We start from the raw sequence: 17290 nt of genomic DNA, 5'->3' as shown, positions 1-17290 counted from the left end.
ACGTGACCTTGGTTTCAGTTTACACACAGAGGATGAAACAAGTTTTTCTTTCGGCGCTTGATCGAAAATTACTCTGACTAATATATGAAATACTTAGAGTGGAGCAGCTAAGGGTTCTCTGTTCATGGTTGGAAAGCAGCCTCATACTCCAAAGAGAAATATCGATCAAGAAAGACCTTACAAAGATCATATCACGTAATTTAAATGACACTGTGAAATTCAAAGTGGATATTTCCTTGTCTATAAGAGCAAATGCAGAAAGAATTATCTCAAAAAAATATTCCTTGTAAATCCTAAAGGTTTAATTCAAGATATGACAAAAAGTAAAGATATGACAAAAAGTAAACTAGCAAACAAACATAAAATTCTAATGAATATCAATATAACATTAAGACTGTGCTTTGATAACTCAAAAACGAACAAACAGAACCTGAAAAAACCTTTCTACGTAAGGACTGGCAGGAGGATACTGAAACACAACAAAATAAGAGCTACATGTTGATTGAATCTTTCCTTTATGTACTCATAGCATACAGCTGCTTTATCTCCTTTTGGTAAACATTTTCAGAAACATATGGTGTTTCCAAAATCATTGGGATACCATTAAAACGATGGTCTCTCATCACACGCCTAAATGCCTCAACCCCAATCTTCCCTTTGCCAATATTTTCATGCCTATCTAAGTGGCATCCCAGATCTCCCTTGGAGTCATTTAGATGAACACCTCGCAGGTATTTGAGACCAACGATTGTCTCAAATTCATCCATCATTATTTCAAAGCCTCTCTCTGATGCAATGTCATACCCAGCAGCAAAGGCATGACATGTGTCCAGACACACCCCTACACGAGACTTGTCCTGGACCTGGTCAATGATACCTCGCAGCTCTTCAAATTTACCACCAATCTGTTGAAATAAGTGTAGAATTAAGGCCAATAGCATAGACAAAGTAAACAAAAAAAACAAACAAACAAAAAAAAACAAAAACACAAAGACATTCAGTTAACCTTTGCCCTCACAGGAGTGACAACATGGGAATATATCATTACAATATTGACCATTAACACCTTAACATTGGTAAAGATATTCTCCATACTGTTCTCCAAGCATTCCCTAAGGTGCTGACAAGAAGAATTTGTGTAACAATCAATAACTTTTTTAGCTGATGGTAATCTTCCTTTATTCTCATGACTGTACTGCATGATTTAGGGGTGATATTGTAAGAAGAAATTAGATGCTAGTCACTTTTAGGGGTTAAAAGGTTAATACCATATCCAGAGATGGAAAGAAAAGAAATAACAAGGAGAGAACATTGTTTGATCAACACCAAATTTTCAGATCTGAAATTTTAAGAAATGGGTGACAAACTTTTCAACAAAATAATTGTAACAGTTATTGAAATCTTAGAAGTGAAAGGGTCAAAATATTGAAAGAACACCTAATGTCTATTCTAACCTATAGTTAACATGTTAATATTTGCACATCCATAGTCTGACAAATTGTTTAAAAAAGTTACTCAAAGTATACATGTATTATGCAATTAAAGCAAAAGAGCAGGATTGCTATGATGAATAATATTTGTAGTCAAATACATGTAGATTTTATATACTATTACAATATATGAGGAGTGTTTTCAGTTGGGATGTAAAAGTCTATTTACTAGATCTGGTTTGCATCATGTATCTGACATTCAGTTCACAAGGCAGGAAAAACATCTTAAAATCTTGTTGCCCAGTGGGCCAGTACATTTTCAGTTGCCCCCACTAAAATATTACTTGCCCAAATTTATGCATGCATTGCTCATGCCTTATCAGTTACATAATTTACCAGGTACTGTCTCTAATGAGTGATAGACTATATTTGGTGACTTGCAAACTTTGTTTTGCACAAAAAAAGTTAAGGTACAGAGGGATGGATTGCTTTTTTCTGTATTCTAAAAGTACTCAAAATACAGTGATTTATTGTCGTTGTTTTTACTGTAAGTTGTTTCTTTGTGGTTTTGACACGGTTTCTTGTGAAATTCTTTTTAATCCCATCATGTAGTCTTAAGTTTTGAAATTGATTGGAAATTATTTGGAGGCTAATTTCACCTCCTCCAAACTTCCATTTTCACATGCCCAAAATCAAAATTTACCTGCCCTGGGCAATCCCAACTGAGTTTTTTCCTACCCTGGCTCACTATTATGCATGAGTATTGCAGTGACTTTGGCATAAGACATTAAGTCTCTTTCTAGATTAACCTATTGGCAATGAGGTACCTGTTGCTGTAAATATCAATTGAGAAATAAGAATGCTTAAGATTTGTTGAAATGTTCTTATTAGGAGCTTAAAGAAAAATACCAATAAAAAACTTGGCACTTTTGGAGCCTGAGATTCAAGACTGTACCATTCTTGTATGAAAAAGCCCCAGGACATGTGCTTCAGTCTTAAAGAAATTTTCAAATGAGTATTGAAGGTAATTTGGCATTGTTTTGCTGATTAATAGTTTAGAGAACATCTACCAACATTTCAAGCAATAGAATGCAAAACTAAAACCAATCATGGCTTGGTCCCTACTGTTCTATCCACCCCTTATTTTTACTCTGAATAATAATTGTTCTTTGTGATATTTTCCTCTGTTCTGATTGGCTACAATGATTATTTTGTTTTGGATTATTTTATAACAGAAAATTCACTCCCAACAACCAATAACAAAACAATATTAGCACTTACAGTATTTCCTTGGCAGCTCATGTTTTCTAAGACGGTAACAACATATTTTGTTTCTGCGTGTGCCTGATTAATACTTTTTGCTATTCTGCCTACGGATTCTTCCACTGTAATCTTGCCACACGTAGAGCCAGGATGGAAATTATAAAGGCATAGACCTAGCCTTTCACAGCGTTTCAGTTCGTCCACCAGAGTGGCACGGCTCTTGGAGAGAGTTTCCTCATCTGGAGAGCCACAGTTCATCAAATATATACCATGTGGGAGAATAGAATGCGGCGAGAAGTTGGCTTTCGAGCAAGCCTCTTTAAATAGCTCTGCATCTTTGTCCTGAAGAGGTTTACTCGTCCACTGACGCTGTGACCTTAAAAACATTCCAAATGCCTTAGCACCAATGGTTAGAGCTTCAGATACAGCGTTATGCAGTCCACCACTGATAGAGACATGTGCTCCTATAAGCTTTTCATGGAGAGGTTGGAAGTTGAGTTTGTCTTCAGACTTGATGGTCGCATGTATGCCAGGCTCTGTTTTCACTCGTTTAATTTCTGGCTTGACCTTTTCCTCAGCCGCTACTGATTTTATCAGGTAACCTCCTTTCTTTTCATTGTGGTCTTGTTCCGTGGAACTTTTTGCTCGAGCCCGTTTTCTTGCCTTAGATTTTCGGGTCTCACTCTTACTCGACGTTTCCTTCCTTGAATAATTTCCCTCTTTTTCCTTCAAGTTTATTGTGATTGCCTGTCCTGAAGTTTGCAGAGCTTTATTATTTTGAGATGCAACTTCTTCGATGGCTCTGGCTGCTAAGCGAACACTGCGCCTCATTTTAAAGACCCCAAAATAGAACTTCGTGGTTCACCGATGTCGGGCAGCCATTTTGCTTTTTCACGGAAGAGGCTTGGATCGAGGAGTCCTTATTCCCCAGTCTTCCTGGAAGGGGTAAGTTTCTAAAGAAACTGTGGTGCTGCGTCAGTGGGAGAGTATAGCAGGTAATTTAGTGTTAACAACTGGGTTGAAAACGTAAATTAGCCACCGTAAAGAGTAAAAAAGCTGAGGTTTCGAGCGTTAGATTATATAACGAACAAAAAAATACAAAGTTGCTCGTAGATATGGAATTTCTCCTCTCGTGTTCAACTCGACATCTCACTCGTCCCCTGCGCTCACTTGTGAGCCATCGAGTTGTAAAACTCTAAGAGAAATTCCATACCTACGCGCGCCCAAGTATTATTCTCTACATGTAGAACTCCTGGTCGCTCCTAAGCTAAGCTCCTGTGGGGGATATCACTATTGGACTTGCTGCCAGATTTTTGTCTGATGTCTCATATCCTCACGATCGCTAAATACTATATTGTATGCGAATAAACACTAACAACAGACTTAAAACGTTGAAGTTATTGTTTATTAATATTCAGTTGACTTGTTTTTCACATTTTCTATAGACTGCCGATAAGCCCTCTTTCCCTTACCTCTTTCGCAGCCTGGAGCTCCCAACGCTTTTACAGCGTCGAGTTTTTTCCTCTGATTACGCAGATTCGGCTTGAAATTCTGACACACGAAGGAATAATCATGGTTCACATTCATCCATTTTGATACAATTCTTGTATTGATATCAAAGGCTGATTCTTCACAAAGACATGACATAGTCGACGAAATTATCCTATAGAGTCCTTTTACAAAGTGATATATGTAATATTGATTTTTTCTAATAGAACAAATCTATATCATCCAGACCAAGCATGCTAAATTACGATGGCTTTCAATACGTGTTACTTCCACAACGAGAGCATGACGATCATTTACTTTTTCAAGGACGCAAATTAATTAATTTGAAACATGACTTTATACCAAGTCACCTAGTTTTATCACCCTTAATAATTTCATGCGCGAGTCCATAACATGAAGGACATTTTGTGAAAGTCCTGCCAAAGCTTGATCCAGCTTATACACTAGAGATTCTTTGTCTACGGTTAATAGCTTCTTAATACTAGTTTGATAATTGCATATAAATCTATACTAAATATATGTAGAAATACTTTTCTCACGGGGCTAAATTTATGTTTTAAAATAAATTTAGATATGAATTGTTGTTTTTATAAACTGCTTTAGTTAGATGGCAGAAACAAGAGCTACGTCTTCGGTCGTTTTGTCTGCGTCATTCTCCCCATCCTCGCCACTATCATCGTCGTCACTAGGAGCTCCTAACTTCTCTTTCACCACTTGTCTTTCTCTTTCTTGTTTGAACTTCAGGTTCTCAGGGACATCCGGGACAGCCCAGGCTATCAAGCTGGTTATGGAGTAGACAAGAAATTGGAAGACCACCACAAAAGCGAGTCTGGCAGCAACCACATTCCAGTATTCTTTAGAGCGATTATATGGATATGTGTTGTCAAAGTAGCCAGAATACCTAAGGGATAAAAAGGAAAGAAGAATACTGAAATCACTTTTTAAAGGTGCTTCATTCCTTTACAATTGCATTTTAATAATATTCTTTTCTCGATTGACACATTGATCATCCTTGTTTTGTCCTTTACGATAAAAGAATTACAGATATCAAACTACAAAACGATAATTTTTTGACTTAGTGTGTCTTGTATAAATTTTTCCATTTTGCTTGACATTAAAGTTGAATTTAATAAATAATTGCGTGCGTACTGAGACTTGCTTGACAAAAAAGTATCCTAAAGAGAAACGACGTTTGTAGCATCTACTTGGTTTTCAGAAATAGCAACATTTCTATGAAAACCTTTTCTTTCTGTAATACTTTTATGTAAGTGTCATGACAGATTCTCGCGTTTGCACTTGACTCACAAATTACCTGCAGTACTCTCTTGTGTAGTTCACGTTCGCAGTAGGGTCCATAGGTTCTGTTCCAGGCTCCCACGCGTAAAGTGTTTTGAGATCAATATAAGCGAGACTGTTGTTGATGTATCCCTTTAAAGTTCCTCCTCCAGGAGAGTTTCGGTCCGGTGCAAACATGTACTTGTATACGAGCTTAGGGATGAATTCCGAGGTGAATGCCAAAATGAAAGCGTTCATTAGCACCGCAATCTTGGTCACTGCCGCGAGAACACCGTGCCACGCCCCTATGTCTTCAACTCGAACGGCTCTGGGCCGTCGGTGATAACACACGAAGTTGATGGCATCCACTCGGATTTCCAAAACCGCGTTAATAAGAGCGAAGATTGGTGCGAGTGGAAAGGCTGCCACAAACATAGTCACAAAGCCGTACTGGAGGACTAGAAGACATGATAAAAAAAAGTTATTGTTTTGTAGAAGGCTAAAATACATAATAAAGTTATTTTGTAAAGATGCTAAATAGATTTAGAGTACCTATTTCCAGGTAGTCCCAGAACAGGTAGTGATCCTCCAATTCGCTCAGTTCATGGTCCTTAACGTATTGCGGACGATCACCAGAATCTCCTGCCTTCCTCCGTTTCAACCACAACTGAAACGATCTAGATTATAAAGTAATGATTGAAAAACGTTAGTTTTTTATAGATATGTCAATTTGACAAATTAGCTAGACAAGTTTGCCCACTTACGGTATGCCAACTTCAATAACGTTGCCAATAATCTGTTGTCCAACCATAATGATCGCGATCTGGATGCAGAGCTCCAAGAAGCAACCTTGTTCACTACATCCGTCTTGTCGGTACTTGCCTAAAATTCGTCTGTATCTTCCCGGAGATCCCACAATTGACTGTGACTTGAAGAATGCGATGTAGATAATTGAGGCAAAGGTGTTGACAAACTGAAACAAGGCCATCTTCCACGTGAAACTGTCTTCATAAGCACTACGAGTTGCAGGATTCTCCCAGTTGGTTAACCAAACGGCCAGCTTGTTGTATGCGTACTTCAGTGCCGTGATGGCCACAAGATTGATGCAGGCAGCAAAGCCAGTTGTCAGTATACGAGCACGCTTCTGGATAACACGGTCTGGGTTGCTACTGAGAATGGCGAAGGTTGCTGCTCGGAACACCACCACACCGATGATTGCAGCTATCACCAAACATATCATGAAAGCAACCACGCTGAAAACTGTGGCATAGCGACGATACTGCTTCATCTTAGAGGCTCTATACACAATCTTCCCAGTCTCTGGATCTGGCTTGAAAGGATTCCTTTCTTCTTCTGTCAGGCTCTTAACATACTCTGGACGAAGTGGTTCCTCTTCTTCTTCAAAGTCTGAGGTGTGCCATTCGGATGCCAAAGAAGCCTCCCGACGTTTCCAGAACTCAAGAAAGAGCGTGGCCCAAATGGATGCAGCAAGCGCCAAAATAACTGTAGCATCGTTATCAAAGACATTCGTGACGTAAGCGTAAAGACAGGTCGTTGGAGCCAAATTCCAGTAACTGCACTGCCGATCGCACAATGGACACATGTACCAAACACCGTCGTTCTTTTCATCACATATGTCTTGTACAGGGGCGTGGGAGCCTGTTGTTATTATGCCGTACAAGAACACGATCAAAGCAACGATTGCGAGTGGAATCAGCATCGCGGAGTAAAATCCAAGCCAGGCGAAGTACAGGCCAATTTCGTGACCAAAGTAATCCTTAATGGCATCGTAGGGTTGGTACTTGAAACATCGGCCCAGTCGAGCCCAATCTCTTTTCAAGCGTTGCCGATCATTGACTGGAAAATCCCCATCGCCTAGTTTTTCTGTACCTTCGTGCAATGGATAGTGTGCGATGTAGGCTCCATCCAATACAAGCCTCTTCAGTCCAAGGCAGTGTGGATCTTGTGCAAATCGGGTGTTCTGCAGTATCTGATAGACAATGTGCATTCTATCCACGGTGGGAAAGAACATTTCCTTGTCTTCATGATTCATATACGTTGTCAGATGCTCTTTATCGAAACGACCCATAAAATTATCAGCTTTTTCTCTAACTGTGGCATCATGAATGATCAAGGGATTCCAGCTGGCCATTTTCTCTAATCGATCACGTCCACAGAAAGATTGAGGCCATGAGGTAAACTCCACATCACTGGGCTGGAGAGGTACCTTCAATTTCATATCTTCGGCGCGGCTGGCTAATAGTTCCCAAGGGGCGTGGATCAAGACAAAATGGCGTTGTACTTCAGGTTCCTAAATGTGAAATTGAAGAGGGCATCAAATAGACTCCACATCGGATTAAAGAAGATAGCCAACTAAATGGAAACTTTTGTGAGAGAGCGTATCAACATCTACATATTAATTGAAAAATTAAAGCGGTATGTTTTATATTTTGTTGCCTCGGGGGTTATGGAGGGAGGAGGTTTTTGAAGGGAACACGTGGTTTTCAGGGGGGAGCGGAGGGGGAACCAATCGCCGCTAATCGAACACTAAGGTAGGACTACAGAAAACTGATTGCCAATCAGCTGCCAATAAGGGGGGGGGGGGGGGAGGGGGATATTTTTTTTTTCTGACACGACCAAAATTCTCCAACCCCCTCCTCCCTCCCTCCACGTGATAGATGACCGATCCTTAGGCTTTGCTTATCACGCGTGTCTGAGAAGTGATCTCTAATACACGGTTGTCTTGGTGCTGCTGAGGTAAGCCTTTGTTTGCTTTCCTTCCTCTCTTTCGGAATTTAAGCCTTAAAAATAGCGCGATTGTATTGAATTCGTGCTGAGCCGTACCCTATAAACAAAACTTAATGCACCCACGCATGCATACTATCCGCAAATGTTTTTGAACGTCTAGGTCTAGACAGCGGGTCGGGCACGCTATCACGATTACTAGAGGTTAAATTGATGCATCTGGACTGGTTAAAACTTTATCTCGAGTAACACAATTTTGAATACAAATGGAACTTTATCCATTTTGATCCTTGTTAGTTTTCATCCAAACGTAGGTATCAATAGGAAATAACGTCACGAGATCTTCAGGATTTCATTGTCGAGCCAAAAGCAAAATTCAGTTCATGTTTTATAAATAGATCTACAGTAATGTGCTCAAGATGACAAATATGAAAAGTGACATGAAAAGGTGACCATTTGGAATCAATTGTCGTAATTACAAAACCGTTTTTCTCAGTTCGTGAGTCTGTTGTTATTTGTTTTTAGATCTCTGATAGCCAACATTTCATTCAGCGAACATTCAATTTTGCAGCTCCTCGGGATGGTAAATTTGTCGTCGAGATTCCCAAACTCCATGTTGTGTTCCCACGTGAAGAAATTTTCGATAGTTGAGCTCTGATATTCAGAAACGCGTCGATAAAGGTGTAAGTGTGTAAAGCCGACACAACTTGCATGGCAAAAGCCTCATTTGAATAAATAAACAACGCCTTGTATTTCGAATACAATATATATCCACAAGTTTTGTTTATACGATCACACTTTTAAACAATTCTTTTGTTCCTAGGGATAATTTTGGCTGAATAAACAAAATTAGCAATTTTCGATTACGATGGCCAACAATAAACACATTTCACTGTCTAATAGTCCCTTCTTCTGAGTGACCGCGGAAAAGTGCAGTGTACTAAGCGGATCGAACAGACTGTAAAGTTTTCTGTTGAATAGAGAGGGACTTAGTAGGTTTCGCCATTGCTACCGAATCCATGACTGTTTTTACTGATATAGAACACAAATGAAAACTTCGACCAATATAACAAAATCTGGGATAGTTTTATTTACTTTAACATGCTAGAAGTTTTACCCTCTTCTCATTTTGTAAGGTCACAATGTACTGAAAGAGATAGTCCAAAGTTTTTCGCAGAAGAAGATGGACCATTTAGTTCGTGTTTGACTGTATTTGTTGTATGATTGGAACGACTCAGTTCAATTCAAAGCGCATTTAATTACAAGTAGACACAAGTCAATATCCGTTAAAGATGAAAATGAAAACATTAGTATCAAGAAATTCATTTTTATGCAAACTCTTTTCCAGAATTTCAATTAAGGAGTACCTTAGTAAAAAAAAAAATTATGTCCAGTATGTGGGGTTCACCATCTGATTTTAAAAGCTACTTATTAAAGCTTATAAGTGTTGTACAAAAGCTTTCAAGATCTTTGGTGGAACTTTGCCAAACTACATTGAATCAAGTATCTGAGAAAATAAATAAATGTAAAGAGAACGTTACCTTCTCTGCAATGACAGTTTCATGTTGAAGGATCAAACCTTTCTTTCGAAGGCGTCTTTCAAAAGATCTCCGTGATTGTGCCAGAGCCTCTGCCTCCTTCTTGGATTCTTCGTCCTTTTCATCTTTCTCTTCGCAAGTCTCGTACACCAGAACATAGTCGGTACGTCTTTCGTGATCCCTGTTGCTTGTGGATGATTCATCAGCCGGAGATTCTGCTAATGGCGAAATGCTGACCTCCAGTTCAACGCCTTGGATGGATCCGTCGGTTTGGCTTAACTCAGAATACGATCCTCTGTCCATTATTGGATCCTTTCGCTTTCTGAGTAGCCGCGATAACATAGACAGAAACTTAAATCAAGAAGTCCTAGCCTTTGATGATATGCAACTATGTGCTTCTATTGTCAAGATTAAGTTCCTCTTACCCACACAAACTTAGAATGAGGCGTGAATCGTCAGTCGGCTCTTCTGATAGGAATTGGTATTCTTCTGGAACAAACAAGACGCTTTGTAGCAGACATTTCATGAAATAATTAAAATGCCAGTAAATTATATAAATATTGATGAGAACAGCCCCCGAAAAACGGTAACAATCCAAAATTTTTGCTAGGAATGTCCACCGGATCTAGAACGCTCACATCAAGTTTTGGTGATGATTTTTCAATTCTTTGGCTAATAAACATATATACACTCATTTGCAATTAGCACTTCAGCTGTACAAACAACACCTTTTCGCGAATATTCACGCAGATTTCAAAAAGCACACCAATATAGCTGAGAAACGTTGTCTGAGAGATTTAAAGCTTTTCGCAAAAAGCTATTGATAGTTCCTGCTGACATTATCTGGAGCAGCTTAAAATCCCTAATCAGTGGTACATACACAAACGGTGTTTTTCAATTGATTATCCTCGAATTTACCACAAATTTATTTTGATAATTTCGATATTTGGGTGATATTGGACAAAAATTCCTACTCGTTTTTCATAACCAAGGCATTACTTGCGAAACGCTTTCGTTCTTAGTAGCCGAGCGTTTTTTGCTGAAAGCGTAATGTTGCCTTGGTGACTCTGTCCACGAGGCTCCCATTGAAAGTTTACTTGTCTATTTATCCGACGGAATAAAACTTTGATGATCATTGCTGTCCCGAGTTCACATCTTAGATGTTCCAGGATTTCTTTTCTTTGGAATTTTGCAGTTGGCAAGACACTTCAAATGAAGAAGTAAACATAACATCTGATAGGGACGTACAATATAGGCTCTGGCGGGATTGAGTCATGCTAATCACAAAAAACCCCAGGGGCAGAAGTTTTTCTTTGTCTAGCAGGTCACAGTTCAAAAATAAGATTTGTAGAAACACATGGTTTTTCCCGGCGCAATTAAATGTGAAGAGTATTCATTATAACTTGATCGTTCTTAGTGAGGCGTGAGATTCTAGTCACGACATTTTCTCTACCTACGTTTCTTCTCAAAGGGACAGACTGATACTTAGATACCTCCCCCCCCCCCCCCAAAATCAGTAAACTGCATAATACTGCAGGTCAGAACGCAATAGGTCCTCACTTTTTAATGCGGTGAAACGATAACAATAAGATAAGATATCACATTTATTTCACGTTTTTCAAATATTCTTTTAACCGCAACTACGAGGCACTTAGCTGAACTTAAGCATTCGCTTTTTGAAGTGGCTGTACTCTCTCTATTTGTAAATAATCAGTCTATGAACAATTCATTCATAGGCCTTTTGGCTCATTTATTTGAAAATTGTCTTATAATTTCTAAAATATTACGGAACAAAGATTGTAATTGTTGTTTTTCTTGTGATGATAACTCGTCCTTTACTTTAAAAAGCGACGAAGGCGAATTACGAGAATATTAGAAGTTCGAGTTAACTTGATCATGGATAATTGCTTTTTCCAGCTCTTTCTCTCGCTTCTTCTTGTATTCCAGTTCTTCAGGTATGTCGGGGATGATCCATGCGATGAATGTTGTTATGAAATACACAGTTAACTGGAAAAAAAACACGAAAGCGAGTCGAGCAGCAAGAATGTTCCAGTACTCACTGGAGCGCTTGTACGGGTAAAAGTTGTCATGGTAACCTTTATACCTAAATGAAATGCAAACAAGGCGGCTTAACACAATGTCATAAAAAAGCAAAGAAAGTTATAACCCTAACCACCCACAATTATGTACCCAGGAGCAGAAAAGATTGAAATACGAATAGCACCAGGGCCGTAGCCTGGATTTTTCACAAGGAGGGTCATAATTAGTCATACAGAGGGTACTCACCAGATCGTCATGTCGACCTTTACGCGGTGTTTGTGCGTTATGCATAATAAAGAGGGTGTCACGGGCCCCCAGGACCCCACCCCCCCCCCCAATCCTAGAGAAGCTTAGGATGATGGGAAGTGACTAGTGTTTCGTGTTACTGTAGGGATGCTGTTTTTCTCGAGCTTCTTAGACGGTACAAAGAAAGTAGAAAACTGGGTGAGATATCTCTTAAGACTTATGTAGCCTCATTCTGATATTATCTCTCATGAATTGTTATACCTCCATTGTGTTGCGACTAAACCTCGATATTAATTGATTGAGCCTTGGAAAAGCATGTTGGTCCTTTAGAGACCATCTCCTCTGACGAACTTACCTGCAGTAGTCCCGCGCGTAATTGAGATTTTGTGTGGGATTGATTGGTTGCGTGCCATTTTCCCATGTGAAGAGCGTCTTCAGGTCAATGGATGCGAGACTGTTATTGACGTATCCTATGAGTGTCCCTTTACTCGAGGGATCACCATTTCGTCCCGAGTAAATCATCTCGTAGACGAGCTAGGGAATAAATTCGGAGGTAAAAGCCAACACAAAGGCGTTCACCAACACGGAAATCTTAGTGATGGTTTCCAATACAGTGTACCAGGCTCCTATGTCTTCAGCTCGGACGGCATCAGGACGGCGGAAGTGGCACAAAAAGTTAATGGCATCCAAGCGAATCTCTACGATTACATTTAAAAGTGCAAACAATGGGCCAAGAGGAAATGCAGCCACAAACATGGTTATAAAGCCGTACTGCAGAACTGAAGGTAAAAATGACATGAGTGATTAAAATGAAGTTTTTAAACACGCTTCTCCGATATATTGTCGAGACTCACCCATTTCAAGGTATTCCCAGAACATGAAGTGCTCCTCCAATGGACTCAAATCAAAATCCTGCTCATACTGTGGTCGGTCACCAACCTTCTCCTGGCCTCGCCTTTTCCATAACAACATTATGTACCTGAAGAAATAAACGGATCTCCGTTAATGATTGCGCTGCTCAACTGGTCAAAAAGTCACGAACTTTGCGGCGTACATACGCCAGAAGGGTGTCCTCAAAATATTGAGACCATTTGTACTTCTGCTTGCGCTCCTAAGCTGTACTATAAGTAAATATTTTCTCTTTCAGCCTATTAGATACCATGGAAAGAATAACAAATTACATCATTAAGTGTATGAGTAACTTTTGTTGGTGCAATATCCTCCTGGCGTTTTAAAAAACTTGACTAGACACGATGCAAAATATAGAACCAACAGACCGCAAATTTATGTCTTCTCTTTCAGATAGATGAAACTCCAACCGAAAAATGTGACTGACACGCCGACCAAGAGAACAAACAAAAAAGTAAACAAAAAAACAACAACAACATCAGTGATGGCGGCAAAATCCATAGGGCACATCAACCACAACCTCTGTTTTTTTCTTGTTGTTGTTGTTGTTGTTGACCCAAAAGCTCATTTAACTACTTTTCCTTCAACAAAACAAATCATATGAAAGTACTCACGGAATTCCAATTTCTGTGATGTTGTAGAAAATTTGTTGTCCAACCATAATGATGGCAATCTGAATGGCCAGCTCCAGAAAGCATCCTTGCTCGCTACACCCATCCAGTCTATATTTACCCAGCACTCTTCTGTACCTGCCTGGAGTCCCAACAATCATTTCTGACTTGAAGAAAGCGATGTAGAATATAGAAGTATAGTTGTTGAAAAATTGGAACAGGGCCATCTTGCGGATGAAGCTATCTTTATAAGCTGTTTTAGTGGGATGGTTCTCCCAGTCTGTCAGAAAGACAGCCAGTTTGTTGTAGACCAACTTTAAAATCGTGATTGCTATCAGGTTAAGCAAGCCTGCTGTAGCTGTTGTTAGGATCCGGGCCCCCTGCTCAATTTTCTTGTCAGAACTGCTGCTGAAAACTGCGAAAACTGCTGCACGGTACACAACCACACCTATCATTGCTGCAATCACAAGAAGGATCATGAAGGCAATGACGTTGCACGCAAAACCCAATCGTCGAAACTTCTTGATTTTGAAAACATTTGGGCCGATTTTTCCGGTTAACGGGTCAGGTTTGTAAGGATTAAGCTCTTCCTCAGTCAGGCTTGCTAAGTACTCTGGGCGAAATTCTTCTTCCTCTTCTTCAAACTCTGATGTGTGCCACTTTTGGGCGAGGACAGCTTGACGACGTTTCCAGAATTCAAGAAAAAGTGACGCCCATATGGATGCGATGAAAGCCAAAGCCACAGTTCCATTATTGTCAAAATAATGCGTTAATTTGGCGTAAATACATGTGTCTGGAGCTAAATTCCAATAGCTACACTGTCGATCGCACAATGGGCACATGTACCATCGACCCCTGTTGTCTTCGTTGCACATGTCATGTACTGGAATATGAGAACCAGTTGATATGATGCCATAAAGAAAGACGATCAAAGAAATCATTGCAAGTGGAACCAGCATGCCAGTGTAAAATCCAAGCCAGGCGAAGTACAAGCCGATTTCATGGCCAAAGTATTCCTTGATGGCGTCGTACGGCTGGTATTTGAAAATTCTGCCAAATCTTGCCCAGTCTCTCTTCAATTGCTGGCGTTTGTTTTTTGGAGACTCGCCACTTTCTAATCGATGTGTTCCTTCATGCAAAGGATAACATGCCAGATATACACCATCATAAAGAAGCTTCGAGAGACCCACGTCATCCGGTTGATCTGAGAATGGAGTGCTGTGAAGGATTTGCTGCAGAAGATGTTGGCGATCAGTGACTGGAAAAAGCGAATTTTCACCGACATTCTGATCAAAGACATACTTGGAAAGATGATCTCTTTTGAATTGGCCCATGAAGTAATCCGTATTTTTCTCAATAGATGCATCACGAATCTTAAAAGGGTTTCTCCTGTTAATGGCCGTAACTACAGTTGATCCCAGCAAGTACTCCATCCAAGAAGTAAAAGTGGTGTCGTTAACCAGAAAGGGAACCTTCAGTTTTGCAGACTCGGCTCTTTCAGCGAGAACTTCCAAGGGAACGTGAACCAAGACAAAATGCCTCAAAACCTCAGTATCCTTCTAGAAGAGAAAAAAAAGATAAGATTAAATATGTAACGGAAACTTTTTTTTTTATTGAAATGTGACGGAAAGTTCATAATAAATGCAATTTCCCTTTCCAAAACTTTTTGCACGAAAATAACTTTTAAACAAAAGCTAAGCCGAGGAAAGTGGACTCTGACCTTCTTAATCAAGATTTGCGCAAACAACCAAATGTTGCGAAACGCTTCTCTCCTTTAAAACCAAATTATTTCCTAGATGCGTACTTACTGGGCCATGAAATTTGCTCATATTTGCATAGTAATCGATGTGTCATCTCTTATCGTCCAAGTCACTTTCATATCCATAAAAAAATTTTAATAAAACACGAGCAAAATTTAATTGAGAATTAACATCAAACCTCACAAAAATAGAAAACAATTCTTCTTACTGTTAATTGTTACCACTGTTTTAATTAATAATGAGGCTCTGATTGAAAGTCAGAAATGCACTAGCTAGTCGGCTTTTGGTTTACTTTTTATAAGTGGCAAAGCGTGCAGCGTTAACCGTAACGCTTAGCTAGTTTTCTATTTACTAAACAGATCAAAAAGCGGTCTTACCTGTTGAATCGCGCGTGTCTGTCGCTGAAGGATTAATCCTCGTCTTTCGAGCTGGTTTTCGAAATATGTTCTTTGAGTCGTCAGTTTAAGAGTGGCAGCCGCAGATTGTTCACTTGCTTCTTCATTTTCTTCACAAGTTTCAAACACCAACACGTAATCAATTCTTCGCCTCGGCTCACTACTGCTCAAATAAACTCCTTCGTTATCATCCGTGATAAAATTTTCTAAAACAGTTCCATACTCTTCTTCGTCCAAAAGTCTTGATAATTTTTTTTACTCATGTTCGGCTTGTTGAAAGCAAACTGAACTCAAGTAGCACTTCGAGACTCGAAAAGTGTTCAAAACCACTAAATCACTTTCCCTTGAGGCACTATACTATTCTTTGAAAACAATGCTACGTGCCTTACTCGATATTTCTGGAGTTCACTCGAGGACAAAGTCTACTCAAATGAGCATAACAATGCAACTGCAGGACTTACTTACGCATTTTGATAAGAAAACCTGAACTAAATTAAAAACATTAGTAAAATCTTCACAGGGGCTTCCGAATTTTCTAACGCTGTCAATTCAAGATCGAGAACGACGCTTTTTAACTAATGTGTTTAATTGGAGGCGCTTCTCTTCGGCAACGGTATCTAATTTAAATTCACTGTACTTGCTAGTCATTTATTAGATTTTTTTCTCAAAAGAGTCAACCTCCATCATGAACGGAGTTGAACGAACCGGCTTCTTTTATTTCCCAGCACGTTATAAATAGCTGCTAACGAAAAGGAGCTTGTGTTTTGGGTTACGTCCCACGAACGAGAGCCTTAGCCAGTGAATTAATACAAAATTAAAGTCCTAATATATTTGCCTTCCTAAATTTCTTTATTTAAAACAATATAAATTCAGCCATAGAGCTAAGCACTAGCTGAAATGAAACTGTGAAAATGAAGCACAGACATATTTTAAGCTCCCTATCTTCCACTCGCCCAAGCAGAAATCTGGGTGATCAAGGCAATTCTAAAATTTGCGGTGATGTTTTATTCCGTCGAGCTTATCTTGGTCAGTAAATATCAAATCAAAGCTCCTGCGTAAATACATATTTTATTTGCCGGCTGGGAGGTCCGTATGGTGAAAAACTGCGACCAAGGTCTTGAAAATACTGCCTGAGGTCACAATTTTTCACCATACAGACCGACCCTTAGCCGGTAAATAACATTGAAACTGCAATAAGCGTGTAAGTCTCCTGGCCTTTAATAACAACACCACAAACCAAATTCGAATGAAGATTTATTGTAGCCGACGTGCTTGGTACTAAGAGTGTGCATACAAACAGCGTGGATTGAAAATTGTTTCGGCCAGAGAAAACTGCTGTAAAGCGGACTGCGAATAACGCGAAGAGACTTGCAAGAAACTAAACAGAACTGCGCTAAGCGCGGACCAAAATGAACTGCCCAAACTGTACTGCAAAACTACGATATGAAAAATACGCTAGAACATGCGGAAAATAAAACTATAGAAACTTAGAAAAGCGCTAATGAAGATGAAACAGCACAGAAACGCTAACGAGGGCGCGAAAACTGACAGAAAGGAATAAACACCTAA

The 17290-nt window shown here is 39.5% G+C and overlaps 3 protein-coding genes across 3 annotated transcripts; all 3 read right to left on the bottom strand.

Moving 5' to 3' along the window:
* Positions 1 to 280: 280 nt before the first annotated feature.
* Positions 281 to 3658, bottom strand: LOC113666691 (uncharacterized). The gene is made up of 2 exons (XM_027182485.2): positions 2712 to 3658; positions 281 to 905 (listed from the first exon to the last, which is right to left on the bottom strand). Exons 1-2 carry the CDS (start codon positions 3522 to 3524, stop codon positions 516 to 518), a joined length of 1203 nt encoding a protein of 400 aa, XP_027038286.2. The 5' UTR covers positions 3525 to 3658; the 3' UTR covers positions 281 to 515.
* A 418-nt stretch (positions 3659 to 4076) lies between these two features.
* LOC113666734 (anoctamin-4) lies at positions 4077 to 10515 on the bottom strand. Its single transcript, XM_027182524.2, has 5 exons — positions 9764 to 10515; positions 6242 to 7788; positions 6030 to 6154; positions 5515 to 5935; positions 4077 to 5103 (listed from the first exon to the last, which is right to left on the bottom strand). The coding sequence occupies exons 1-5, from the start codon at positions 10100 to 10102 to the stop codon at positions 4806 to 4808; spliced, it is 2730 nt and encodes a 909-aa protein (XP_027038325.2). The 5' UTR covers positions 10103 to 10515; the 3' UTR covers positions 4077 to 4805.
* A 984-nt stretch (positions 10516 to 11499) lies between these two features.
* On the bottom strand, positions 11500 to 16504 carry LOC113666674 (anoctamin-4). The gene is given in 6 exon segments (XM_089185793.1): positions 11500 to 11864; positions 12402 to 12825; positions 12901 to 13025; positions 13570 to 15125; positions 15704 to 15970; positions 16298 to 16504. Coding segments are annotated over 6 exon segments (2676 nt in total). The 5' UTR covers positions 16370 to 16504; the 3' UTR covers positions 11500 to 11632.
* Between the last annotated feature and the right edge of the window lie 786 nt (positions 16505 to 17290).

The sequence above is a fragment of the Pocillopora damicornis genome, chromosome 10 (genome assembly GCF_964200805.1).
Source record: "Pocillopora damicornis chromosome 10, jaPocDami1.2, whole genome shotgun sequence".
In the NCBI taxonomy this organism is placed as follows: domain Eukaryota; kingdom Metazoa; phylum Cnidaria; class Anthozoa; order Scleractinia; family Pocilloporidae; genus Pocillopora; species Pocillopora damicornis.
Note: the sequence above shows the minus strand (reverse complement) of the source record. Positions and strands in the feature narration are given on the sequence as shown.

Excerpts from the sequence above, each read along its gene's own strand:
- LOC113666734 (XM_027182524.2), bottom strand. The coding sequence starts at position 10,102 with ATGTTATCGCGGCTACTCAGAAAGCGAAAGGATCCAATAATGGACAGA. Across the intron at positions 6,155-6,241 it reads GTTATTGAAGTTGGCATACC|ATCGTTTCAGTTGTGGTTGA; the intron begins GTAAGTGGGCAA and ends TTTATAATCTAG. Across the intron at positions 5,936-6,029 it reads CTGGGACTACCTGGAAATAG|TCCTCCAGTACGGCTTTGTG; the intron begins GTACTCTAAATC and ends CATGTCTTCTAG.
- LOC113666691 (XM_027182485.2), bottom strand. The coding sequence starts at position 3,524 with ATGAGGCGCAGTGTTCGCTTAGCAGCCAGAGCCATCGAAGAAGTTGCA. Across the intron at positions 906-2,711 it reads TGAGCTGCCAAGGAAATACT|ATTGGTGGTAAATTTGAAGA; the intron begins GTAAGTGCTAAT and ends TTATTTCAACAG.